This window comes from Choloepus didactylus, chromosome 5 (genome assembly GCF_015220235.1).
Source record: "Choloepus didactylus isolate mChoDid1 chromosome 5, mChoDid1.pri, whole genome shotgun sequence".
Classification (NCBI taxonomy): Eukaryota; Metazoa; Chordata; class Mammalia; order Pilosa; family Megalonychidae; genus Choloepus; species Choloepus didactylus.
The window spans coordinates 220,644-248,179 of NC_051311.1; the positions used below are offsets into that span (position 1 = coordinate 220,644).

Sequence of the window (27,536 nt, forward strand, 5' to 3'; positions counted from 1 at the left end):
GAAAGAATTTTTAGTGACTGTATACAAAACCCCTTGACCTGTGTCCTAGAATTGCCCTACACTTTGAACTCCTCTGGAAGTAACCTCATCACCACCCCGTGAAGGGGAGCCGCGCTTTCACCACCTTTTACACGCCGTGGCCTAGACTTGGACTGAATTAAGCACTCAAAGCTCCTCAAGTGCTGGTGTCTGAGTTACGGGCAGATGGTATTTGAAGACTGGGAATCCATCCCATAATTGCCATTACCTCCTTATCTGGCCTTCAAGTGGCTTAAGGACACACTCCCCTTTCCCCCTCTAATTTGTTCTTAGTGGTTTTATACTTCTTACTAATTTAACCTCCATGAGGTTAGCTGTGAAGTGACTAAAATGTAGATATCCACGGTCCTCTGATCTTGGGGGCTGTGGAGAGGGTGAGGTTTAAAGATGCCCCATGGAAAGCCAGGACTACCCTGTTTCTGGGTCTTGGGAATATGTTTCAGCTGCTTCTTCCTACCTCAGGGCCCCTCCTTTCCTCCATCCTGATCACCTGGAGGGAAGGTAGACAGGGCTCAGGTTATGAAAAGAGAGCCAGCCGCAGAATCTCAAGACACAGTCAGCATTTGCTGAACCAAGGAGCAGAAACGTGAAGCATTCTGTAAAAACAGACCAGTAGCAAATACTCAGTCTGTTCTTCCGTCAGACTGCGGGGTCCACACGGACAGCGGCCGTCCATTGACCACTGTGTGCTCGGGCCTGAGCAGGGCTTGGCCTTGCCACACCACAGCTATTTATTGAATGAATGAGAGAGAGAGTCACGACAAGGACTTAGCACAAAGGACTGCAGAATCCAGGAAACCTGAGCAGATAATCCCGGGACCACCGGAGGCAGCCAGCCTAGACGAGCACCATTTGCACGAGCAGCAGACGTTTGTCGGTTCACCTGCCCTTTTGGGGAACCGCCTTTGGGTCAACTCGCCCTTCACACCAGATTCAGGCCTGGCCGACTGGAGCCTTGCATCCCGTCACACCTACTAGCCGGCAGTCGAAGGACTTCCCGGGACCTTCGGGAGAGAGGCATTTGGGCTTGAGCCTTCTTAACCCCTTGGAGAGAGGAAGGCAACGTGGAGAGACTCAGAGCCACGAGCGGGAGACAGACAGGGGTCCTGGGTCAGGCTGTGCCTGAGCGTTTCTGTCCCATGAGCCGATGCTGCCTTTTGCTGAAGCCAGTCAGGTTTCCTGCCTCTTGTGAGTGACGCACCTTAGCCACAACGGTCAAAGCCATCAGCAGGTGTTTAGAAAGGAGGCACCAACTCTGTCTGCTGCGGTCCACTCGCACTTGTAAGAACCAGGCACAGCGCATCCCGGTGTGCGGTCGAGCATCTCCACCACTCACCGTATCATCTGCAGAGAGACCCGGGGTAAACACCTCCACTCCAGACCCGTCAGTTACATTTCCATACAGACAGGGGGTCTGCCTGAATCTGTCTATTAGAATCAGGACTCTAATATGTAAAACATATCCTACTATGGCATTTTGCTTTAACAAGTCTTACTTCTGGCTTTGTGTGCATCACATCGTATCAGTTAGTATGATAAAACTCTTCATCATCTGAAAACATTAGCTGTTAAGTTTTAAATATTACCTAGAGGTGATTTTTAAGGTATAAATACTTTTTAATGATTTATCTTTACCAAATAATTTTATTTTATCTTCTTGTGGTTGACTTACATTTAAATAATCTATGTATTAAAAACTCCCCGACTGCATTTTATACCTTTCAGTTCTTTGTAGTTGAGGCATATCTAGTCAGTGGGTTACTCAACATCAAAGAACAAACCTTTAGCTGTGGACGCCTCTCCAGTGAGGCTGCCCTTCCTCACGTGGGAGGACCGACCAGTTAAGGTGCCTCCAAGTGCTGGGCGGGTTGGGAGCGAGTGGGCTGGCGAGTGAGCGCACAGCAGCTGGGCGGGCTGCCGCCTGGGGCCGCTGCATCCCGCTCTGCACAAAAACGGCCCGACTGCAAATCTTCCAGTTTTCCAATAGAGGCCAGAAATGTGGATTTTTATGTGGATTCTCCAAAGCTTTGCATATAGGAATCAAATAAAAACAAATACTGGTAGGTCAGTGAAACCCAAACAACCATATTGCAGCCGTCCTCTATCAGCTGCCCCTTCAAACAGGCTGATTCAGCCCTGCACCGGCAGGTGGTCTGATGGCCCTTGGGTCACAAGGCCAAGTGCGGTGACCGTGCTTCATTACCAGCGTCCGGGGCTGTCACTACCCTGTCAGGCCCAAGCAGTGCAAAAGCTGTACCACAGCTGAGAGTTCTAGTAAGGAAAGGTGTACAATTGCAATGGATGGGATTTTGAGGAAAAATTCACCATGGATGCGTTATTTGGGGCTAGTCATGATTCTGAAGGAGAAAGAGTGTGAAAGTCCATGCCCATGCAACCTACAGAATTAGCCTGAAACGCGAGTGACAAAATAGAGGGGGCTCAGGCATTTCTGTTTCTGCGGCTGTTACTTTCATTATTCCACCCTCAGCGCCTCCTACTTGTCCCTCCTCTCCCTCATCACAGTCCTCCACAATCTCACAGTCAGTGACATTTCCCCCAGACATCGCTTCTCCAAGCTGCAGCGACGGACCCCACCAGCCCTCCACGGTAGGGTGGAGGTGTCTTCTCTCATTGCTCCTGTCTCAGGATGAAGCTCAGCCTGTGCTGCAGGTGCCTTGGACTCGGAGGCTCCAACAAGCTCCTGAAGTTCCAGAACTGGTCACGGGGAATTATGTGGTGCCCTCCACCTGGAGCTACCCCTACACACACACACGCACACACACGCACACACACACACGCGTGCACGTGCACGCACACATGCACACGCGCGCGCGCGCGCACACACACACACACACACACACACGGAAACTGACGTGGCTCCCCAGGAGGCCTGGGGAAGAAGACAGTGGAAGAGCAGATGGGTGGGGCAGAAGCGAGAGGGAGGGCGACTCCGTGGGTCAGCTGCTCACGGCCGGCTCCGCTCGTTCCCCAGCCTGGAGAGGGGACCGGGGTCCATGCACCCCATTCCCAGCTGTGGCACCAAGGACCTGTCCCCTCTCGCTCAGCAAACTCTCCTCCACGGTCAAATGTGAGGTCCAGGCCACACAACATGTGCCCAGTGAAAGTTAGCCAGCGCAGCCTTATTTCTCGGTTTCTGTCGTGCATCGTGGTAGCTGTTCTGCCCGACTCTGGGACTCTGGGTCATATGCCTTCCCTGTGTTGGTCAGTGGGGCTGTGGACCAAATCCCCAGAGGAAGGGGCTTCCCTTCCACTTCCCACCAATTCACTAATCAGCATCCTTCATTTTCCAGCCAGGGAGAAAGCTACTCACTTACATCCCCAAACTCACCTTTACCCAGGTAGACTCACCTTTATCCATGAGAATAAGATATTTATTTCAAGGGAAAAAAGCAGAAAAGAGAATGTATATCTCCACATATGTCTACATATAGAATGGCTGGAAGTGACTGAAAGCAACTAGTGAAAGATATCAAAAGATTTGCTGAGAAGATGGAAGGAATGGAAGGAGACTGCAGAGCAGGGCAGATGAGGAAATCATGTGAAAAATATAATTATCTAAATCTTCTAATATGCACAGGCAGGCGGTAAGTGAGGGGGAAGCATATCTATAAATCCATTATGCACATGAGGACATGAGCACATGAGGCTGAGTAGAAATTAAAAGTCTGATATGAAGTTTCTCTTTTCAGCCTCTTCAGCCCTTCCACAACTCACAAGGGTTTTGCCATCTTGCATTACTCTTCAGTGTCTTATATGGCAGACAGTTCTGAAGGTGGAGAAATACAGAATTTAAAGAATTTTAAATTCATATAGAAGTAAAAATTGTCAAATACACACATACCCTACAGTCAATAAAGCGAATAAAAGTTGAATTCTCAGACTTTAAAATCAGGAAGGTTCTCTGTTACTTCTTTAAAAAAATGCCCACCTAAAGGTTGAACAGCAGGGCAACTTTCTGATGACTTAGTTATTTCTACAGCACAGCATACAGGCAGAATAAACCACAGCACAGGGAAATCAGGAGCGTTCTTACTGTGTCGTGTTATGGCACCATAGAAGTTAAATGCAAGATGTTTTATTATCAAGAGGCACTGGTGACAAGGTACGTTTCCCCGTGGATTTTGGCCAGCAGTCATAAATAACAGAGAACTTGCTCATATGACTGCAAAAGGCCATGTGTCAGGCAGATGGTGTTTTGGGGGTGGGGGGGCTGAAATGGCAAGCAGAGTTGTCTGCCACGCCCTTGGTTCTCTGAGGTCACCATGGACTCAAGCATCACTGAGAGACCTTGGCTCAGCCTCCAAATGAGTCTACGTCTTCAATGCTTCTCACGTCTCATGCTGAGGAAATCGGCATTTTAATGGAATCAGAGATCTGAAGGAGAGAACCTGCCATGTCTGGAGAAAAGAACATCAGTCTCGGCACGCGTGGATATCAAGCAAAGGTTTCCATGTTTTAGCTCTTCCTGAGGGGTCCAGAAAGCGCTGCTCTTCAGGTCCAACCCAAGAGTGTGCAGATGCCACAGGGACGTGCAAGGGGATCTGCAAGGAGGACCCTCACCTCATCCTGCCCAGCCGGGCACCTGAATCTCAAGTCAAAGCCTAGAAAGTGTTGACACTGTTAAACGCCTGTGCATAGAACGGCTGGAAGTCACCGAAGGAACTTAGCAAAGATACGGAAGGAGGTTCTCTGCCTACCTCAAACCCCAAGCATTCAGCAGCCACGAAAGCCGTGGTGAGAACCTCCGTCCTCCTGTGACGCGTGCCGGCTCCACACAGCAGGGCTGGGCCAAGTAGCTTGGCGGGTCCAGAAGCGACACTTCCGGGAGTGACCCTCAGACCCCCGCCGGCTGCTCTGCACGAGGACAGCTGCTCCAACCTCACCTTCATTCCACGGAATCTGGGATTTGGTTTTGGGAAAACTTGAGATACGGGCATGCTTTCAAGTGTGAGTGACAGGAAGCTGAGGACTCGTCTTACTGCTTGCCCTCAGCTTTAGGGAGCACCAGAAACCAGGCCGTGCCCCCGGGATTCAGGGGCACCCTGAGGGAAGTGCCAGCATGCACACGTCTCACCGGGCACGGCAACAACGTGGTCTGTAGTGAATGGGTGATAAACACTAGAACTCACGATTAAAGGTGTTCATTCAATTTAATGAATTCTAGTGCAATACAAGTTAAAGTAACATTTGAAAACAGCCACTTACCAAAATATTTGAAAATACTGACAGAATTGGTACATTTAGGTGGATGCAAATTGAATTAGCCTTCTTAAGCAGCAACATGTGAAAGGAATACAAAAATGTTCATAGACTTTGACCAAACAATCACACACTCTTGCAAAGTTAATTCACTGAAGTGACCAAAAAGAAGACCTATGCAAAGTCACTCCTGTCAGTGTAGAAAGCTGTCAACAGCCTCCTATAAGGGGGCAGGTAAGCAAACGGTCCACAGATTGAATGGAACGCTGGGTAATCATGACAGATGCTCTAGTAGGAGGCTGTACAAGTGTGTGTACTCTGGTGCTTGGTCAGAAAGCCGGTTCTAAAAGCAGGTGTTCATCACGACTATTCTGGAGCACATATGATACTCATTCAAGAAATGTTCTTGAGCACCGACTGTGTACCACACCGTGTACCAGGTGCTGTGCTGGGGGTAGGAGACACGGAGCAGCAAGGACAGTTTCCTGCTCTTCTGGAGCGAGCGCAACTGGAAGACAGCCAACGTGAGGCAATCCAGAAAAGCTTCTGGAGGCAGGAGAGGCTGAGCCTGCCGAAGACGGAAGGGGAGGCTTGTAAAGGAGCTGAGATTGAGGTGGGACAAAAATGGAAGCAAAGTGGAGAAAAGAATTCAGTTGTGCAAGGGTGCAGGGATTAGGAGTGGCGGACATCCTTTAACATCTTTTCTTTACTCATGTAATTCACATACCGTGACATTCACCCATTTAAAGTGTACAATTCAATTCGATGGCTTTTAGAACCTTCAGAGAGCTGGGCAACCATCACCTCAAGGTATGCTGAGAATATTTTCATTGTCCCAAGAGCGTCTTATTTTTGCTCTTCCAAATCCCTTCCAATGTTAAGTGTTTTTATAGTGAAGACTCAAGAAACCTTTGCTATCTGGCCCTGTGGGGCCCCTCCATACACACGTGAGAAAGGCCATGAGCATCATCTTCTTTATGTTTCAATTTTCTCAGTGACAAGGTACATAGGTTCATGAAAATCTCCATGGATATCTACACATGTATTTACAGAAATAAGAAAAGGAGTTGAATTCTAAGAGGGGTTTCAGTGGTGACCAGTACACATTATTTACTGTATAAAAATCTCCAGGTTTATAAAACGTAATTTGCCCATTTTCCATGTCTTAAAAACCAGCTGCAAGAGTTTAAAAGAGGCTCTTTTTGAAGGGAAACACAGACAGGTTCTCGGACAAACTCCTGGAGCCAAGGCAGCCTAGCGAGCAGCTCAGGGCTTGCTGGGTTCCCACGTGGAGTGGGCAGCTCTCTCCGAGGCCCCCGGGCAATGCCTCGGGGTGCGGTGCTCGGGAAGGAAGCCGAGTCTGCCCGTGAAGCCTGCCCCTGCCCGCGTCTGGGTCCCAGGCTCGGTCTGCAAGGCCCAGCACCCCCACGCCAGCCCCGAGGGCTCCCAGTGCCTTCGGAAGGGGCGCATTTCCCCAGGGGCCTCTCGTGACTCAGATCAGGCACCGGGCGGGAGTCGGGGCTCCTCAGGGGCAGAGCCCTGCCTGGCCACCGTCTGAGCCCCGTTCTCCCTGAGGGTGTCGCCCGAGGGCCCCGGGGCAGTGTGGGACCCCCGCCCTCTGTGAGCCACTCGCGGTTCTCACCGCCCACTCGTCACAGGGAGGGCCCAAGTGGGCGCCAGGCAGGAGGGACACGCGGCTGCCCCAGGTGAGACGGACCGTGAGCCGGGCTCGTCCTTGCAATCGGCCACCTTGTTCTAGCAGACTCAAAATTCAGGATATCACTTTCAAAAATAATGAATGCCAGTGTAAACATGCCACAGATACATGGGTCTATAAAATATTGCACATTTCTTTTCTCAGAATTTCTTCATAGTATTTTTTCTTTGTTATAAAAAGGATACAAAGTTGTACAGGCTATATGAATTCAGCTGGTCAATTATACCTCAAAAAGATAATATTATACAATATTGTAGATTATTTACAAGAGTTTTAAAAATTGTATTTTTGTGGTAGTTAATCAAGAAGATGAGAAAATAGCTTAAATAACAAATTATTCTTCAAAGTGATGTACTATAAAGATCAGCAGTAAAAATGCAGTAAAGTTGGAATAAGTAATTTTAAATAAAATCCTTCAAAGTCACTTTTCTAGGTTCATCTTACATCTGTATAACTTTCTATTTCCTTCCTGTTTATGTTCAACATATTTCTCCAAGTATCTAAGTATGAGGTATAGTAGGGAAAATAGTGTTTAATCTCAAGCTAAACATTAGTGTTGTTTCTTATAGATACTAAAATGTGTTTACCTATATTTTTAACTACTTTCTAAATTAACGCACTCCCAACATTTTAACAATTGCTTTTAAACACCACTGAGGGTGAAGAGTACCGTGAAATTCATGAATTAACTAAGCCAATGGAAAGATTTATTTTTTAAATAAAAGGAAATAGAAGTGCAGCATTTTACAAAGCTAAATAAAGCTGATATGAGTCCCTGGAGGTGTGGCTAAAAGTAATTTCAGGTAGATGAATGCACAGTATTAGGTGAAACTGACCCCTAACACCAATTTGCTTTTCCCTAATACCATCCAAGTTCTGAGGAAGCTTCTGTTAAGCAAGTGACCTGCAGAAAATGGTTATCTTGGAAGGGAATTAAGCCAGTGATTTCAAAAAGCTCGCTACCCCAATCTCAACCTCCAAATCCTCTAGGCGACCAGGCTCTCAGTGAGAGAGATGGAAACTGAACAGGTAAGTTGCCATCCTCACTCTCTGGGGTCCCAAAGGTGGTGTGCAGCCCCCACAGCCCACCACGTGTCTCCTGCGGCATTTGCCATGAGGAGGCCCCTTCCTGCCCAGCTGTCAGCTCCCCTGTGGCCACTGTCCAAATTCTAGAGGAATCCAGATGCGTCATCTTTGGGTTTACCTGGAGAGCAACTTCCGTTCCCCTGCGTGTTTCAGGGGCTTCCTCCAGGGGTGGCTGGCTCTGCAGGGTGTAACAGCTCCGGAACCTTCTCCCAAGAGCTGCTGCTGCACAGACGAGGGGGTGATTGCAGGAGTCTTCCGTTTTCCAGATCACTGTTCTAGCCCTTCTCCATCCTTCGCTTGTGCAGGACCAGGGCTCCATTTTTCTGGTCTTTGCTTCCCTCTCATGCATCAGGGCTTTTGTCACTTGTCAGCTGCTCCCTGTCAGCCAAGTCGTCCGTGGGGAGTCTGGCTCGGTCGAAGAATCCGCACTGCAAAAAGGAAACATGGGTCCCAAAAAACAGTCATTTTTGGAACCCTCTACTTGTAGAAGCCTCATTCTAAGAATGCCAGATAACACTGAATTTTCACTTTGTGCATTTTCTAAGGAATGTGGAGCTCTGGGAATATGATCTGCCCAGCTCTCCCAGTCAGGAGAGGGGAGTGAGGTGTCCTTCATGGGGAAGGTGTCCTTTACCTGGGGGAGGTATAGTTTACCTGAGGGGGTGTCCTTTACCCAGAGGAGGTGTTCTTCACCCGGGAGGAGTGTCCTTTATCTGGAAGGGGTGTCTGTTACCTGGGGGAGGTGTCCTTCACCTGAGGGAGGTGTCCTTCACAATCCAAGGGTGGGTGGGTTTTCTGCAGTGCTGGAGTCTCCATTTTTACAGACTCTCTGTGGACCTTAGATAAGGGGTGCCAGTTTGAATGTATTATGTTCCCCCAAAATGCCATTATCTTTGATGTAATCTTGTGTGGGTAGATGTATCAGTGTTGATTAGATTGTAATCCTTTGAGTGTTTCCATGGAGATGCACTCAACTGTGGGTGGAAAATTTCCATGGAGATGTGGACCCACCCATTCAGTGTGGGCAATGATTAGTTTACTAGAGCATTATATAAGCTTGGAGACAAGGAGCAAGGTTGCTACAGCCAAGAGGGACACTTTGAAGAAAGCACAGGAGCTGAGAGAGGAGCTGCAGATGAGAGACAGTTTGAAGACAGCCATTGAAAGCAGACTCTTGCTCCAGAGAAGCTAAGAGAGGACAAATGTCCCAAGAGCAACCGAGAGTGACATTTTTGAGGAACTGCAGCCTCGAGAGGAACGTCCTGGGAGAAAGCCATTTGAAACCAGAACTCTGGAGCAGACACCAGCCATGTGCCTTCCCAGCTAACAGAGGTTTTCTGGACACCATTGGCCATCCTCCAGTGAAGGTACCTGATTGTTGATGCATTACCTTGGAAACTTTATGGCCTTAAGACTGTAACTGTGTAACCAAATAAACCCCCTTTATAAAAGCCGATCCATTTCTGGTGTTTTGCATTCTGGCAGAAATAGCAAACTAGAACGTATGGTCCTGGGGACACAGCATCATCCCCCAGCTGCCTGCTGGCCAGGGCAGGGCATTGCCTCCTCAAGGGCACTGTGGGTGGCTGGGGATGGTCACAGAGAAGAGGGGTGGAACACACAGTACATGGAGGAAAGCCAGATTTGTTATCTATTTCAACCCCAGAACCAGGGCACAGAAGTCTTAGTGACTTTCCACAGATTCACCAACAACTCAGGGAAGAGGTGATCCTAGAATCTTCATCCTCCTGAATTTAAATTTAGTAATTTTTTTATTTAATAAAATACATTGTGTTTTTAGGGAACCACAATAATGGCATTTGACTAAAATGTGACTGGGTTAATTCTTAGTCATTTAATTGTGATACTGTTTCTACTTTGGAATGGAAAACTGTGAAAAGTGGCAATCTTATAGGTTGTTGGGCCAGGAATTAATTCCTGTTATAGATTTCTAGAATAAACCTCAATAAAACACACAAAGTGAAAGTTGAAAGGCTTCCTAATGGAGACCGACTAATTGACAAGATTAAGACACAAGTCTATGAATATTATCACATGTATGATGTGTTTGACTTAATTGATGATCCAAGTAAAAATCAGAATTGATCTGCATTAGTTGTCACTATGTAGTTCTTGTAAAGAAAAACTTCAAAGGATTGAGGATGGGACCATGTCAGTAACAAGCTTAAGACACTGGCCAATCAGACAAGAGAGAGGAGTCCTCATAATAGCACTGTCACTCCAAGCACATTGGAAAGGACATCGCAGGCGTCAGTTAACAGAGCCTAACCCTAACTGCATTCATTTATAACGAGATGTAAAGACGAAAGCTGCAGCAAACGCCCACAGTCTTCTTAAATGTCAGCTACACTAACAGATTAACTTCGCCAAAGCAAATAAGATGCAGTTTTCCCTTTATGTACTCCAAACTGTTAAACTTCCTCAATTGCATCTCTAGCATTGTCTTTCTAAATCTCTAGCAACATCTTTCTAAATCCCTTCAGCAGCCTCTCCACTCAAAAAGAGAACGAAAGCAAATAAGCTTACCTTCCACAAAGCTAACGTTAAAATGGCCAGAACCAGGAGTCCAAGAAGTATTGCCAGTATAATTACCCACAACGGGATCGAGAAGGAGACGTTTGGGGTTGCCCAAATAACTGATGTCTTAATCTGAAATGGAAAATAAAGAATTTGAGAGTTTTGGTGAAATTAAGCAGTAACTCCCCAAATAGCACTAGTGTGGCTCTGGAAGGCTCTGTTTGAGTGAAATCACCCCAGGGAGATCTGAGCAGCTGCAGCACGTCCTCGGGTCTGCTGGAAACTTGGAGGGTGGTTGGCTTACGGTCAGCACAGAGGCCCTACAACGGAAAGGAGGTGGGCCAGCACCACCAGGTCACCCGGAAGGAAGTCCCTGGAAAGAAACAAGCCGGGACTGGGCTGGGCCCTTTGCGCAACCCCACAGAACACCGAGCCTGCTCTCCAGCGAACCGTGCTCACCTCACCGGGGGATGCCCTGTGAGCCACCCAAACTGCTGGACGTGCACGAGGTCCGACATTTCTGTCCTCTGTCAAAGCCCATAACCACCCTGCTTTTTATGGGAGTCACTGCAGTGAGCTAGCGAAGGTTTAATTGTCCTGATGATTTGAGCTGCCTTCAATCCTAATCCCAATTTCCAGGTGCCTGATTAGAGCAACAGCTGGGGACTGGAACCCCTGCTGCAGGGGAGCCTGGAGCTGAAGGAGTGCTTCGCAGCGGGACCGCGCTGGCTCAGTGTCCCTCCGCGAGCAGAAGGAGCGTGCCTGCTGCCCCACTGCGAGCAGAAGGAGCGTGCCTGCTGCCCCACACTGGTAGCCTCTGAAGCCCGGGCAGCAAAGGAGCTGCAGACCCCAACTGAAACCACAGAGGGATCTCACCATGCTGTTAAAACCTGTTGTAAAATAACAGAGAAAACTATTCTCGTATCCAAATGTTATCCACTGAGGTGGGCATATCTGGTTTTGCAGAGTGGTAGGCATTTTCCCAGCTACAGGGGACCCAGTGCTCCTGGTTTTATGGGTGTGCTCAGCCCTGACCACACCCAGGAGCCCCAGGCCACAATCCCACCCTACCCAGGCCAGGAGAGGGCTCGGGCAGGCTGGGGCTCTGGGACGTGCCAACCTGCACCCGACCTGGCTTCTCAGCTCTCAGGGAGTAAAACACTAGCCCTGCTGTGCGCCCTGGGACTTCCTTCACCTTTTAGAGTTTCTGGCCAGCATATCTACTTTCCTCCGACACGTCTGCAAGAAGTACGGCGCCCCACAGTCCCGATGGCCCACGCCGCTTGTCCCCAAGGACGGGCACAGCGAAGAAATGCATCCCGAGGCCCCAAAGCCTCATGAGGCCCTGGATTCTGCAGCCTAATAATTTATTCTAAAATGAGTCTTGGCATGTACATAGGAGGCAAGAACTGAATCCCTTCTCTTCACGTTCCTTCCCCTTAGTGAAAACATCTGATGACGCATGAAATTAATGTACTACTCAGAACAAGGCTATGAAGTGGTGTTTGAAAATAACAATATCACTGGAAGCAGACTGACAAGTTTTGGTGATGAGAATTGCAGAAGTTTTGAACTGAAAGGGACAGTCGTGATCATGTGTCCACAGATAACTTACAGCGACTCAGGAGAGAGAAAATCTAGAGCGACAGAAAATTCTGAGGTTTCTTCCTTCTGAGCTCTAACTCCACCAAGGAAACAACACAGTCTTGGTCTGTGTTTTGTGCACATGTTAGAGCTTGCCAAAATTTACTAGCAGGTAATTCATGGGAAGTCTGGTAACAGCTGCTTCTCTATCTCCCCAAGTCACCTCTTTATTATCTCAAGTCATCTCTTGCTGTCTCCTGTTAAACATGGGAAGCTGTCCTAGTTTTTTAAGTTAAAAAAAAAACCAATAATGGGGCTCAGAATAAAGGCTAACACATTGTTAGGTGAACAAAAAGAAAAGGGCTGGAATGAGCAAGCACCACCGAGAACTCGGCCAGGTTCCTGGGTCACTCGACTTTGGCAGGTTGTGATGCACAGTCTACAACACTGTCCAGCTTCAGAAACAAGCAGTCAGGGCACCTACAAAAAGGTAATTAAGGTGTCTGAAGGGTTCCCCATGTTTCCCAGCATATGCTTATCCAGCTCCCTTTTGCAGATGGCAGCTTTGCGGGTAGATCTTACAAACCTGCTGGCTTCCATTTACTCATGCTCCCCAAAATTCTGACAGGAGAGACTTAAAAAAATGAGCCAATGATCATCATTGTCCCCATCAGTGCCAAAATTTTGAAATTCTCATTATCAAAACTGAGTCAGTCTGCTTCCAGTACCATTAGGTTCATTTAAAAATGCCACCCTGTGCCCTTTCTGTACCTTAAAACGTTAGGGTTACACAAGTCACACCCGCGCCCGCAGAGGTAACTCGCTAAGGGGAGAGACACTCTCGGGAGACGGCGCCCCAGGGTGGTGCCCTCCACGCCCGGGCGGTACCGGCTGCAGATCCGTCTCCCACGGCTGCAGCGGGCGGACTTCCCCTCCGTGTTTTCCTGAACTCGCCTAGACTTCTGCTGCACGGAAGAGAAGCTGCTACACTATAGACGGTGGAAATACAGAAAACCAACAATTGTTGGACATGACCCAAAGCATTTCTTCAGATTTCCAGGACAGAGGAGACGGATGCACTGTTACTTAAAGAGCTGGATGTCCCAACCATTAGAACTAGGTCGGTCTCGGGAAACGAGGTGCTGGCGACATGGCCTGGACACCGTGAACTGTCGCCTCTGTGGGCAGCGGCTCTTCCCACAGGAGGAGCCAGGGCTCGGGGCCGAGTCGCTGCAGGACAGACCAGAGCTGCCTCGGCAAGTTTAGGAGGAAATGACCCACGTGTTTGCGGTTCAGACATGAAATCACGTTGCAGAAGTTACAGACTGGTTTTGGGGGGAGCTTGGGCAAGTAGTAAGACGTTGACAATTATCAAAACTTTGTTATTTCTAATACTTATATTTGTCTTGCGGCTCATTTTGACAGGCCCACAAGAAGCTTAGATTGAAGTATCCTTTAGATAATAATGAGAAAAATGGTCATTATTTTAAAAATTTATAAAGATTAAGCTCTAATTCATAGTTAGAATCTGTCACTCATTTCAGATAATAATTAAACACCCCGTTCTCCACTCCAGACTGGTGCTGTCCAACAGAAAGAAATACAATGAGCCACGTGTGTGACTTCAAATTTTCTAGAAGCAATTGGCATCCATTTTGAGAATATACTTTATTTAACTCCAAATATGGAAACCTTTTGATAGCTGAAAAAATACTCAGTACAATTCTTTAGCTGGGAAATGTTTAGTGTAGTCTTTAACAGCCAAAAGGAAAAAAAAAAAAAAAACCTGTTTATTAAGATCACCTCACTGAAGCAGCCTTGAGTTATTCTAAGCATAAAAAGCCTTTGTTAAAATAACTTGCTGTTGCTCTAATCTTAAAATCACCAAAAAGTTATCCTCTGTCCCCAGGAACTCTCCCGCATTGCCTGCAGGAGGATGCCAGGAACACCAGCATAGGGGCTGATAAACAGGAGCTTCTTGGGAAACGGGAGGACTTCAGGATAACACGAGAGTCTCACCAAACAGTTTTCTCTCTATTTTTCCCCTTCTGCTTTCTTCTGGATTCTGGCCAATTCTTTGTCTGTTTTTGGGTTAAAAAAGCCCAAACCTCTCTTCTCACTCTGAACTGGTCTTGGAAAGTTTTTTTTTCCCTCCGGTTCCATGTTGAAGCATCTTCTATAAACTCACCAGAGAAAAGAGACTCATTTCCCTGTGTGATGCGGAACGAGGCGGGCCTGACTGTTCAAGGCTATGTTTTCTAATGGCAACACTTATCATTTCAACATGTAATCAATATAAAAATACTAATGAGATATTTTACATTTTTTTGAACTAATTCTCCAAAATCCAATGTGTATTTTACAACTGCAGTACAGAACTCAGACACTAGGTTTTCAGTGGTTCAAGTGAAATGTAATCCTACCAAAAAACAAAGCTGTGCTTAATGACAAAACATTTTATAATTCTTCAGTTTTTAAGTTTACATTTACATTAGTTATAATTAAATGAAACTATAAATTCAGTTTTTCAGTCCCACCAGCCACGTTTCAGATGCTCAACAAACACACACGGTTAGTGCTGTGGCCAGTGTCTGAAACGGACAGCACAGCTCCGGAGCAGTCTAATGACGTCACCCAGTGCTGTGACCGACGGGTGACTGACAGCCTTCACTCCACGGTTCTTTCATCCACGAGCTGGTCCCGAGGAGATCGACAGAATATACATAAGACTGAAGGTTTATATGAGGACGTGGGCTTGATGCGATTAGCTCTTGCAACTGAGGTACTCAAAACTCAGGGAGAAAAAGCCAATCACATACCAACTAATACATGAACTGTCTTAATTCATTTTTATTTATCAGGAACTGTATCTATGTAAATAAATAGTGTGGTATTTTAACTGTTCACTCATAATTATCTGCAATTTTAGGAAGTAGGATCCAAAAATTGTAACTGGTATAAATTTTCTTAAAGTTTCCCTAAGTAGGGAACATTTAATCATAACTTCTTCGTGTTGTAAATCTTGTGTTCTTTATTATGGTTGGAAGACCATAAATAAACTTTAATATGCCCACAATTTATCATTGACATTTATGATATGTTTTTGCACATTTTGATAAAATACCGATGTAGAAGGGAAAAGCTCCCTTACATTCGCAACCATAATTAATGTTGACATCTGTATTTTTATAATACAAAATCTTGTGTAAACATACTTCATTCGAATCACAAGAATATTTTAAATAAATGTACCAAGACACCTACCTGCAGTGCCATTTAGAACAAAATAACAGCATAAAATGGACTGGCTAAACACATATTTTGTTAACAATCTTTAAATAGCTCCATGAAACAAGTAGTCTCTATTATGTTAGAAGTCTAAACAATGATTTAATACGTGGATTACATTTTAAGGTGCTGATATTTGGCTAGCAATCCTCAAAATTAATTGGATTTACAGTTCATGTGTGAGTTTTCAGAAAGAACTTTCATAAAATATTTCAAAATAACCACCTTTGGAGTCATACAATAGTTCTCTCATCTAGATGCAAATTATGAAATTCACGTTTAGTTGCACAGCATGCAAATGGAAAAAGTTCACTGGTGAGCCACAGGCAGTGTTCAAATAACTGGTTATTTCCCCCAGAGCTGAAAGGATTCAGCGTTCAGTCATCTCCCATGCATCACGCAACCCCCCGCTCTGGACGACAAGGGTCATGATGCACGAAGTTTCCTTCATTCAGCCTCAAGAAGTGGCCTCGAAAAGGGAGTACAAACCAACTACGAGCAGAAACTATTCTGTCATTGCAGGGGCACAGGGGGTAGGAGACGTGATGATCCTCAGGCTACCTGTTCCGGCAGATTCTACCTAGAAGCACGTCCTGCCTGCCAGGCTCTTTGCAGGATAGCACGCCAACCCTTTGAGAAGAAATCGCTCTGAAAATGTCTGCCTCTATCCAACCAAGCCACAGGGCCTGCTTCCCAGGGGTGCTCGTGAACCAGGAGACACGAGAGCACCATTCCCAAAGGTTTCCAATACCCTCACACGGACGTGTGGCAAGTCACCTTCAGCAGACTAGACCTGCTTTTCTGTTTTCCTATTGCAGTAACAGGGCAGTGGGGTGGGGGCACGGGCATCCAAACACGTGGACGTTCCAGGGTGAGCCGAGAACAGCAGCTGCCACCTCGGCCAGCACAGGGAGACGCGGTCCGCGTGTGTTTCTGTCAGGGAGCACATGCGCAGAGAAGACAAGCGGGCCTGATTCACTGCCCTTAGAGTTAGAAGTCTTTGAGCCTCTTTTGATAAACGCTCTACATTAAGAAGCCAAAGCCTGTTTTCTAGGTTGAACATAAATGCAAACCACAGCAGACATCTCATGAGGGAAAAGGAGCAATCTAAATGGAGAAAGATGTAGCAGTGCTTGCTTTAAATACCACCAAGACACACTGAAATATTTTGACTGCAAATCTTAACTGCCACTCCCAATTTTGGTTTACTTGACTTAGCCAGAGAAGGTACGACATTTTGGAAAGTAGACCACAATTTATTGACACTTACCTTGTTCCAGGTAGAATGCTCGGGTTTTATATACCCGGTTTTATAATCTTATTGACATTTCTCTCACGTGGATACTGTCAACAGCCTCAGAGAAGTAAACCACTTCCTGACATTCTCCGGTTGGAGCCAGGTATGGCCAGGTCAAGCCCAGGTGAACAGGACTTGGGTCCCTGCCCTCTCCGTGCTGCGCGGCGCGAGGTTCCCGACAGGGGCCTCACCCCTGAGCCGCCCCTCGTACAACTCTGAAGTGCAGTCAGGGCCCAGCCAGACCCTCTCGACCCAGTATTTGGGATGGGGCCTTAGAATGTGCCCTCTCTACAAGTCACACCAGGAATGGTTCTGTTGCATACTCCAGGTTGAGAACCACTAGTCAACAGTTAAGTTAATTTAAACTAAAAGTAGATTATGCAGGAAAGATGAAAGACCACAAACACCTTTAAGACCTAGGCCAGGAGATCACAGTGCATTCCAAAGCAGTGCTTCTCAAACTGCACCCTCATGGGGGTCACCTGAGACTCCTGTTAAAATGCGGATTCTGACTTGGTGGGTCTGGGTGGGGCCTGGCTCCACATTTCTAACTGGTCCACATCTCGAGCCCCCAGGACCAGGGGCAGGGGCTGTCCGTACCCACGGCCAAGAGGTGACTGTTGGAGCCTCACTACCGTTTTCCAGGGCTCTGACTGCAGCCACTTTCCTGCAAAGCCCAAGCAGGAATGTTCTGGTAACTGTGCCTGATCACTCCTCGTGCACACAAGTGCCAGGCAGCCACGGAGGGCAGAGGCTGTGCCGGGACAGACATTCGGGTGTCAGGAATGCTTAATCACCTCAATTTTTAAAAACAGCACTTCACTCAAATGAAGCGCACACTGCACGTTTCCTTTTTCAGGTCAAAATTACTGTTTTTTGCATAGAAAGGGAGCACGATTGGCAGGATGCACAGCTGGGCCGACCTGCCCCTCTAGAGGAACGTCCCCACCCCGCCCGGCTCACGGAGCCCTCTCTAAGCTGAAGGGGTTCAGTGGGACAGCATCACAACAACTGCTAGCATCCAGACTTACCCGAAACAAAATGGCCTGATTAAAAAACAGCATTAGAAATTTATACTGAAGGTTTAAAAATTACATCAAAAGGCTAGGCAATGTCCATACTGAGATATGAAAATACTGATGTGAAGAGGGGAACTTTTCTCAAGCCCAGGTAAACACGTAAACCTGACACAAGTCGAGCAGGGATGAAAAACAATCATTTCAGTGAAGTCATTTGTGCCCACGTTTTTGCGATACTCACGGCCATGTGTCCGCTGGGGAGCCACGCCGGCTGATCCGTGTACGGCATCTTCTTAACCTCAAAGGAAACCAGCGAGGTGAGGGCGTAGGGGTCGTTTTTCCTCTGGAAGTAAAAATATTGTATCAAAATGTATTCCATGTAAAGCTTCTAAAAGTTATCCTTGCACCCTCAATTGTTTCCATTGCTTTCCATTTCCAAACAAAATTTCCTATTCCATCTTCCTTCTTTTTCTTTTACTTCTCTTTTTCCTTCCATCCACCCATCCAATCATTCATCCCCTTCGCATTTCTGAAGAGAATCTGTCTTATTATAAAAACATAAATAGAAAGCCCGCACCCTAAAAGGATGAGCAGAAGAGTCAGTGCAGCTCCTGCTGGTAAAGCACAGGGGGGCGCAGTCGGCCACACGGCGCTTGTGCTCTGATGGAAGGAGACGGACCAGTTTCCAGGAGAGACGCCCACACCGGACCTGACTCGATGCCTAAGCCAGCGCCCCCACCGTGGACTGGGTGACTCTCTGAGGTGGGGGACACCCTGGGCACTGCAGGGTGTCCAGCGGCCTCCCTGGACCCTACTCACTAATGCCTGCAGCGTCCCCCTCTGTGATGCAACAGCCAAAATACCTCCAGTCATTGCCAAGCGTCCCCGAGGGGCAGAATCACCCTGGTTAAGAGCCAGGACCTGCAACCTTCCACAGTTTTCACAGAACTTTTCGGCAAAAGTCCCCTTTATCTAATTGGTTCTTATGTTGACTGTTGATTGAAGTCAAAGGCAGAGTATTGAACAGTGGCTCATGGAAAGTGGTGCTAAGAACCTCAGCTTCTGTGGCTTTCCTCCACCTAACCCACCCGGGGATGAGCTCAGCCACGTCAGCCTGCACAACTCCTGAGAGCAATTTTGAGTGCTGGTTGTCCAACAGCCATTACCAAAAATTAACTTACATAGTCTTAAAATTAAATAAAGTATATTTTAAAAAGTAACGCTGAAAGTTCAATACTTCCTACTCATTTTTTAAACATTTTACTAGCATCTAAGCTCTTGATATTATTACATCTAGTGTATATCTAACAGGAAAAACTATATATGGTGGCGACTGCACGTCTTTTCCCAACTCTGTATGCAGAGACATCACGCTGGTAGCCTGGACCCAGCCGTGGTGGGACGACTCACACACAGAAGGTGGCAAATGCCATGAATCTGGGAGCCAGGTTTTAAACCATGCTCTAGCACACCCCGTCTATAATCCAGCATTGGTCTCCGGAGGCCAAGCCCACTGGTCAGATTGCAACACTTGTGTTTAGATATTTTTACTGTTTTTGTTTTCCTATGGAAGTTTTCTCTCCCTTTCAGTAAACTCCATTTCCTCTAAATAAGGACAGGCCATGGCATGTAAGAACGATTATAAACTTAGTCACTATATCTTTGGAGTTTCTTCCCCTAACCCTACACTCTTGGATAAGCAATTCTACTCATTTAGAAAAATTCTTTTTTTAGTTATTCTTCTGATGTTCTCTGGTCTCCTAGCATTTCTTTTTTAGGTGAAAGTTGGATTTGTGTGTGTGTGGGAACTGCTTTTATGAAATTTGGAAATCTTTGCTCAGGAAATCACGTGTGTATGTGATTTCCATCTAATCTCCTTACTGCTCTCACTGGTAGACCCAGGAGAGGCAGCTCTTGGTAGTGTGATTCCATCTGCAAGGCTCATAAAGCACCTTTGCAAATGTGTGTCTGTTCTCCCAAACATCCAGTGAAGAAGTTCTCTTTAGTCTCCACATTCAAGAAAAAGAATTGATAGAAAATAATTTATCTGCTCTTGAAGTCAGATCTTTGGTAAACAAATCACGTGCAAACTCCACTCTACATCAACTCTGGATGGAAACTTTTCCTCTCCCCTGATTCTGTTAAGAATACAACAGTTTCTTTAAAAATCAGTAGATGGGCTTTGCACTCCAGACAGGAGGACATGGAGCACAGGTTTCTCTGTGGGCGGGTTTGTTTCCTCCATCTCTCTTCTGCCGTTGGTGGCAGTTGGCCCCCTCACCAGAGGTTCCCAGCCCAAGGCAAATTTGCTGGGTTTGGGATGAGATTGCATTTGTCATATGTTGTTTGGAAGCAGAGGTTCTGCAAATGTAGAAAGTTGTGCTGTTGCAGAAGATGAACCAGAAGTGGGTCCGCTGTCCTTGGGGGGTCTCCAGGAAGGGAACCCAGACTGATTTGTTCTCTTTTAAAATTTATTTCCCAGCAGAGGAAACTTGAGGACCAGAACACCTACCCCCACCCCTGACCCTGATTCATCCCTGGTTGTGTCTAAGGAGCGTGGCTGTGGGGTGGAGGCAGCAGTCAACAAAATAAATAGTTTAACTATTTATTTTTCTCTATTACTTTTCTCCCCAGCCAGATTACATAAAAGTGGAAGGCATGTACCACGGAGTGCACTGTTTGTAGCTTCCACAGCACCGAGCACGGCGGCTTCGTCAACACGGGGTGACCGCCCCACGGACGGTGGCGGGTGAAGGGGGCAATGGTTCCCAGCCCACACAGCACCCACCTGCCAGCACCTTCCCAAAGGGTTAATTCTTTCAGCTATTGAACTGGACCCTTCCCTGGCCCACGAGGTCACAAAGTGCAGGGAAGCATAAGAAAACGTGAGGCTGTAAAGCGAGGGCTGCAGCTCATGACAGGATTGACCAGCTCACCTCCACGGTCAGGCTCAGTGACGCAGTGACCCGCCTGGACAAACGGCGACTCAGCTCCCAGGCTGATTTGTTCTCTTTTAAAATTTATTCTCCAAAAGCAAGTTTTCTTCCACCTTTTTTCATGGGGAAAAATGCAGTTTTTCACTTTTCCTAAATGCTCTGGAGTTTCAAGGAATGGAAACGTGGGCTCTTAGCTATGACCAGCTGGGACGACATCAAAGCGTCGGCTGCTCCGGGGGCTGCAGGGCCTCGGCTGAGCCACGGAAAGCTGAGCTGTGCTCCTGACTCCACATCTGCCCTCTTCCCATAACCGCTCTGTTATTAATGCGACCGCACTGTACCCTACACAGGCTGAAACACAGGACCTGGTGTGAGACACCGAGAGCCCCCACCCCCAGGCCCTGGCTGCCCCATACCCATCTCACGTAGCCCAGGTTTAAAACACCAACATTTTCCAGAAACAAGCTCTGTGAGATGGGAAAACCTAAGCATTTACTGGTGAAACCTTAAACTACAAGCAACAATCAGAGTACATGGATCCTCTAGGACGAACCTAAATAAAATCTCTTCCTGCCCAGTTTGCCCACTGCCCACATGAACAGAACAACAGCACGCACCAGGTGACGTCTCATGGAATCGTGGACCTGCCTGGGTTAGGGGGCAGGAAGGTCACCTCTGGGCAGCGTGAGGAGAGCAGCATCCGAGAGAGGTTTGCCAGCATCACCCCTGCTTGGCTCTCGGCTTTGAGTCCAGAACAAGCAGAAGCTGCAGGAGGATGGGAGATGGGGGCCGCTTCTGTGCACTCCTGCTGGGCCACTCCCCGCGCCCCGGAGGGACCACAGCTGGCCGCGACTGCTCTGTTCTGACCCCTCGTGGGACCACAGCCACGAAGGCCCCTGGACCGCCATCGGCTTTGTCCAGACCCGCTGGTGCCTCTTTCCACTCCACAGGCCCCTGCTGCAACGGGGCAGACTGCGCAGAACTGGAGCCTGAAGTAACCGTTTCCCCGACTGTGTGATGCGGGGGCTCCTCGCCCTCACCTCGGGGTGTGAAGGAGGGGACGGCCGAGCCCCGTGGGGTTGGCCCCAGCTTTGCCCCAGCTCCTCTGTGGGAAGCCAGGGCTGAAAGGTAGAGCAGCGGCAAGCAGGCTGACGAAGGCGAGCGGTTCAGCCATTCTCGTGGCTATTCACTTAAAAAGGTGTGTGGTTTGGAAAATCAGAACTTTCCTGAGGCCTATATGACTTGAAAAGTGGAATATGATTTGAAAAGGCCAATCACAATTTTCAAACTTGTGGCTTGATAAGGTGTTGGAATTACATAGTTTTTGTTGTTGTTCAGTCTTTGAAGAAACTGGAGCATTAATAAATGCATGCCAACAAAATAATTAAATGATAAAAGCCTAAGAGCAATTTATCTTTAGGAGGTTAATAACTGGATTCTCTGAATTATTTAACCTTTTTTTTTTGATTCACAAAATTTATTTTTTATGCTTTCCCCCTCCTCTCTTGTCTGCATATGAGAATTTTATGAAAGATCCCTCGGACATTACTATGCATGTTGCTTTAAAACTTTTCTTAGATGGTGTATTAGTCAGGGTTCTCTAGGGAAACAGAATCAATGAGAGGTATCTATGAATATAAGATTTACAACAGTGACTCACCCAACTGCGGGTATGCACGAGTCCAAATTCTGTAGGGCAGTCAACAAACTGTCAATTCCAATGAAGATGTTCGATGAACTCCTCAGGAAATGAACCAGCAACTTCGACGAACTCCTCAGGAAACACTTCGCTGGGCAGCCAAAGAAGAAGTGAAGGTCCTCTATCTGCCTCATTTAAAAGTCTTCAACCGATTAATTAGATTAAATCCAGCCAACTGCATTCTCTCATGGTGGAAGACACGCCTTTTGGTGAGTCATCAGTCACAGCTGCAGCCAATTGACTGATGATCCAATAAACCAGCCTGTTGGTTTACTAACCAGCAATTGTTAGGCCAGTGCTTGCTTGACCAGACAGCTGGGTACCATCACCTGGCCAGGGTGACACACGAACCCAACCACCACAGATGGCCAGGGGATGCGCACACTATTTAGTAAGTTATACAAAGATCTTTGTGCAGCATCCCCAAAAGATAAATTAAGCTTTTATCTGTAGAATATTTTGCCAAAGCCTCTTTGGAGCATGAGTAGCTTCTCTTCCTGTTTCACCCACAGAGTGAGAGAGACTTGCCTCTCTTCTCCAAGTGGGCAGGAACTAGTGGCTGGCTGTGGTTGCCAACCCTGCCTGCAATGGGGCAATCGGGCAAGGGCTGGGCATTGCTGGGACCCCTGCCCCTTCCCAGCAGAGGAAACTCGAGGACCAGAATGCCTCCCCCCACCCTTGATCCATCCCTGGTTGTGTCTAAGGAGCGTGGCTGTGGGTTGGAGGCAGCATTTCACCCCCACTCCCACCCCACCCAGGCACGGTGCCCTTCCCGGAGACCCCCAAGGACAGCAGACCCACTTCCGGTTCATCTTCTGCAACAGCACAACTTTCCACATTTGCAGAACCTCCGCTTCCCTCAGGCCAGGAGGGGACCTTTGTTTGTTGGTTTGCTCAAGTGGCTACATTCTGAACAGACGGGGGCTGGTGGCCCAGCCAGCCCAGCACTCACCTTGGACGTTTCATGCATTAAACATGAGACGAGCAGACACGTGGGGTCAAAGACACAGAGGAAGGCAAGTCCAGCCCTGCCCTTGGGAGCTTCTGCTCTGTGTCAGCTATATAAGTGGCTGAGGGACGATCCTACCCCCCACAAACTTCATAACATAACCCCAAAAGTTGTTCACTTTGCACACAGCACAATGTCAATGTTTTCTTGACTGGGCAGTTCTGAATCCCAAAGTTTACTTGCATGGTTCATGCTTACATCTAAGCTTTGAAGCAGAGTTAAAACATTTTGCCCCTTGTTCTGAATGTCATGTCGTTTTGCTGTCTTTTCTGGCCAGTTGGGAAAGAAGGAGGTTGTTTTGTTTGTTCAAACCCATAACACTGCACTTAGCAAAAAAAAAAAGCAGACTCTTGATACAGATTCTGCGTTTTGAGGTGGCAGATGACTCCACCATGAACCAAAAGGGGTCTCTATCTTTGTGGGGTTATATAATTAAAGTCACAAAACTAACAATAAAATACAGCCAAGCCCAATATCCATAGATGTGTTCATTAACTAACGAGAAAATACAATGCAAGTCACAAAACTAACAATGAAACACAGTCCTGGCCAATATCCATAGACGTGCTGATCAGCTACATGGTCTGATTTCACCATTTTAAAGGGAATTCTATGCCCCTAAAGTTTTATGAGAGTGCTTTCCAATAGGCCATTCTCTGCTCTATTCCTCCAAAGCCCGGTGCGGTCGGTCACTAAACACCTGAAACGTGATCAGTGAGACTGAGCAACTGAGTCTTTAACTTCATTTAAATTTAAGTAGTTTAAATAGCCCCATGTGCTATTACTACCGTATTGGACAGTAAATTCTGGAATTATAAGACATTTTCTGTCCGGCGCCTTCTCGCTCGGTCCCGCGCGTCCTGTCCTCGGCCGGCAAGGAGAACAGAGGGAAAGAGGGAGAGACGCAGACAAACTGACACTTGAGGTACGCAATGGCAGTGAATGCAAGCCTTTTACTGGAGCCAGGAAGAAAATTTTCTCTGTTACATATTCCACACGAGGCCCTATACCCCGTGGGAGAACAACCTCTATGCGGCCGTCAGGCACGGCTCCCTGTGGGCTGTCTCCCCGAGGCTAGCCCGGGTAATTTCTTATATACAACAGTTGCAACTAATGTGCTGGCACTACGTAAGCGTGTACAATAGGCTAGCAGCAACCGCTGCCTCATGCGTCATATGCGGAAGCAGGATACGGGCGCCATCTTGGCTCAAACGATGGGCGGGGGCTACTCTAGAGCAGGTCGCGGCGTGTCCACTAGGCCTTAACCCGGAAAGCGGCTCCCCACAATTTTCTTTACTGGATTCTGAAACAGCATGTTATACAATTTAAAAATCCTTGAAAAAGTTATCAAGCTTTAATACACTATCTTCTAAAAATCTATACATGGTGGTTAGAGTAGCAACCAACTATCTGTAAATAGGAGTTATGGGGCCACCTGTAGTACAAACAGAAGGCAACCATGCACAGTCGTCCATGTGTCAGCCATACAGCACGGCAAAATACACCAACAAACGTGCCCATTCCCACCTATTTCTAGCTATGGGGATGGGACCTTGGGAAAACCACCTAATCAGTTTGCTCACCTGTAAACTGCAGCTGGTAAGAACGGTACATATTGCACAAGACTGCTGTAAGAACTAAGTGAGCCACTGACAGCAGAAGCATCATCATGGCGCATTGTCATATGTCATTGCTCGACAAACCGGGCAATCTGCAGACAGATGGACCTTTTGGGGAAGGCTGGCTGGGTCTTCCTTAAGTTTAGAGAACCATTTTGACGCACCTGCTCTAAGTCACAGTGCCAACACAGTATCAAGGCACACTGCTAGCCAAGTCTACGGCATCATTGCTGACGAGCCAGACACCAGGGATAACCGACTAGAAAAGGCTCCACGTGAACTGCACATACAGCCAGTGAACTTTAAGGGCTGGGAGGGCTTTAATCCAACCCTTCGTTTCACAAACAAGGAAATTGAGCCGCAGGGAGGTGAAGTGCCCTGATCTCAGCCACGTTGGAGAGGACTCGTGGGCTCCAGCCTCCCGGCCTGGCATTTCATATCAAAGGCACAGAATTCAAATCAGGGCCAGTGTTCCTAGTATTTGATTTTATGTTTTTATGTGGTTTCTTACAAATCACTTTCCCAGCAGGTAGTTTTCTCATATTTGAATGTATATGTATGAAATTCAAAAACACCTCACCCTTATGTTCACACACAAACTTTGCTAACATGTATCAAAACTGCAGGAGCGTCCACACTGATCTCAAACTGCTTCAAACTTTTGCTAAAAAGTCGTGATGACACATCTGATAGTAAATGGAAAAAACTTTGTAGTGAACAGAAAGAAAATAGAGTCATAACAACAAAACCACTTAAGCTCCAATTAATTACTTCCCCTCTTAAGACTACGAAGTTTAGGAAGTCTTTTAAGAAGCATATTTGTTAGATAAAAGAAACGCAGCAAAAGGGAGTAGGGTTTGCTGCTGGGACTATAAAATCACCGAAATAACAGTTGCCTGGGGACACCCCAGCAGCTCCCTGAGATGCCACGGCCAGAGCTGAGGCCTCCGAGCCGCAGCCAGCCCCAGCCAAGCCCCAGCTGACGTCTCAGCTGGAACCTGGAATCATCCTGACTCCCACCCCAGGGCGTGAGATAAGAAACCTTGATTACTGCAGGGAAATTCTCCAGGCAGCCGGCGACGACCCAGGCATGTCCAGAGCGTGGCCCCCTCTCCTAGACCGCACTTCCCGTCTTCCTCCAGTTTGCTGTCATCTGTGATTCTGCCCTTTCTCAGCCTCCCACGACACGTTTGTCAACACCGCTGGTTCTTCCTCCAGAATAAATCCTGAATATACCTTGTCTAACCCGCTCCTCTGTTCTGCCCCACTTTACTCCATTTGTGCCTTGGACTTTGCAGTGACTTCCTACCCCTGCTTCAAATGTCAATCCTTTCAGAGCTCACTAATTAAATAACTGCGTAACTATGAATCCTGCTTGAAGCAGCTAGCGACAGGGAGGAAACGGGGCACCCACAGCACTCTCCACGCAGTCTTCAGTGGCCCTACCCCCGGCGGTGCCACCTCCTGAACTTGGAGCTTTCGTCCTTGGTTTCCCGCCAAAGCTTCACCAGTCTACTGTGTGGCGCTGAATTTCTGAGTCATACTTAACCTGCCTTTCACACTCAACAGCATCTTCCTGTGACGCACCCATACTGAGGTGTGTCTAATTCATTCATTTCTGCGTAGCATTCCCGTGTTAGATGATGCCTCGAATTCATTTTGTCCATTCTCACACTTGTTCATTTAGGCGCATGATTATAATCACGTCACTTCCTACATTAACTCCCCCTGTGTCATGGCGCTCACTGCACGTGGAGTAAAACCCGAGGGTGTCCCGGGGCTGCTGCGTCACTTCTGCCTCGCCGGTGGCGGCGTTCGCTGCTTTTCTGCTGGTTCCCTGAGCACGGCCTCAGCCGTGGACCCTCCGCTCCCCTGCCGGGCCCCACCTGGAGGCTTCTCCCAGAGCCCCCGTGGGCCCCCTCAAAAGCAGCAGCCGCCCGCTTCCCCACCACCGTTTATCTCCCTCACAGCACTCATCGATATCTCAGCTCTTCTCACGCATCGATTCATTTGCTCATTTTCTGACCCGCCACCGAGAGGACGGCTCGGAAAGGTGGGCACGAGGCCAGTGGATTTGGCTGCTGCTCCCCGTGGCTGGTGCTGAGCAGTGACTGGCCACGGCAGCAGCTCCACGCGTGTTTGCTAACAAAGGAATAAATCATCGTTCGACTAAAGAATCAAATGAACCACACACTGCGTCGCTCTTGGCTCAAAATCAACCGGGCACGATGTTGCCCCAGGGCATTAGGCAGTGCTGGGAGATGATTTTGGTTGTTGTCCTGCAGGCTGGGGTGACACCGGCATCTAGCAGGCACAGGCCGTGGGCCACTGCACATCCCACGATGCTCAGGACAGCCCCCCCGCAGAGAACCATCCAGCCCCAGAAGCCAGGACTGCCCTTAGGCTAAAGAGGGCTGTACAACAATGTCAAAAAAGAAAAAAAAAACTTTAATTTTCATCCTGTTTAGTTTAGAAATAAAATTAA

The 27,536-nt window shown here is 47.6% G+C and overlaps 1 protein-coding gene across 5 annotated transcripts in view; it reads right to left on the bottom strand.

The window, feature by feature from the left end:
* Positions 1-1,027: 1,027 nt before the first annotated feature.
* ITGA8 (integrin subunit alpha 8) overlaps positions 1,028-27,536 on the bottom strand; it is a 226,065-nt gene continuing 199,556 nt past the window's right edge. For 2 of the 5 annotated variants that reach the window (XM_037837633.1, XM_037837631.1), the window contains 3 exons: positions 18,030-18,131; positions 10,610-10,732; positions 5,192-8,490 (listed from right to left, as the gene is read on the bottom strand). In XM_037837633.1, coding sequence (XP_037693561.1) covers positions 8,404-8,490; positions 10,610-10,732; positions 18,030-18,131 — 312 coding nt within the window. In that variant the 3' untranslated portion in view covers positions 5,192-8,403. Of the gene's footprint in view, positions 1,384-5,191; positions 8,491-10,609; positions 10,733-14,037; positions 16,406-18,029; positions 18,132-27,536 lie in introns of those variants that run through there. The other 3 variants (XR_005217174.1, XR_005217173.1, XM_037837632.1) reach the window with 3 other exon arrangements.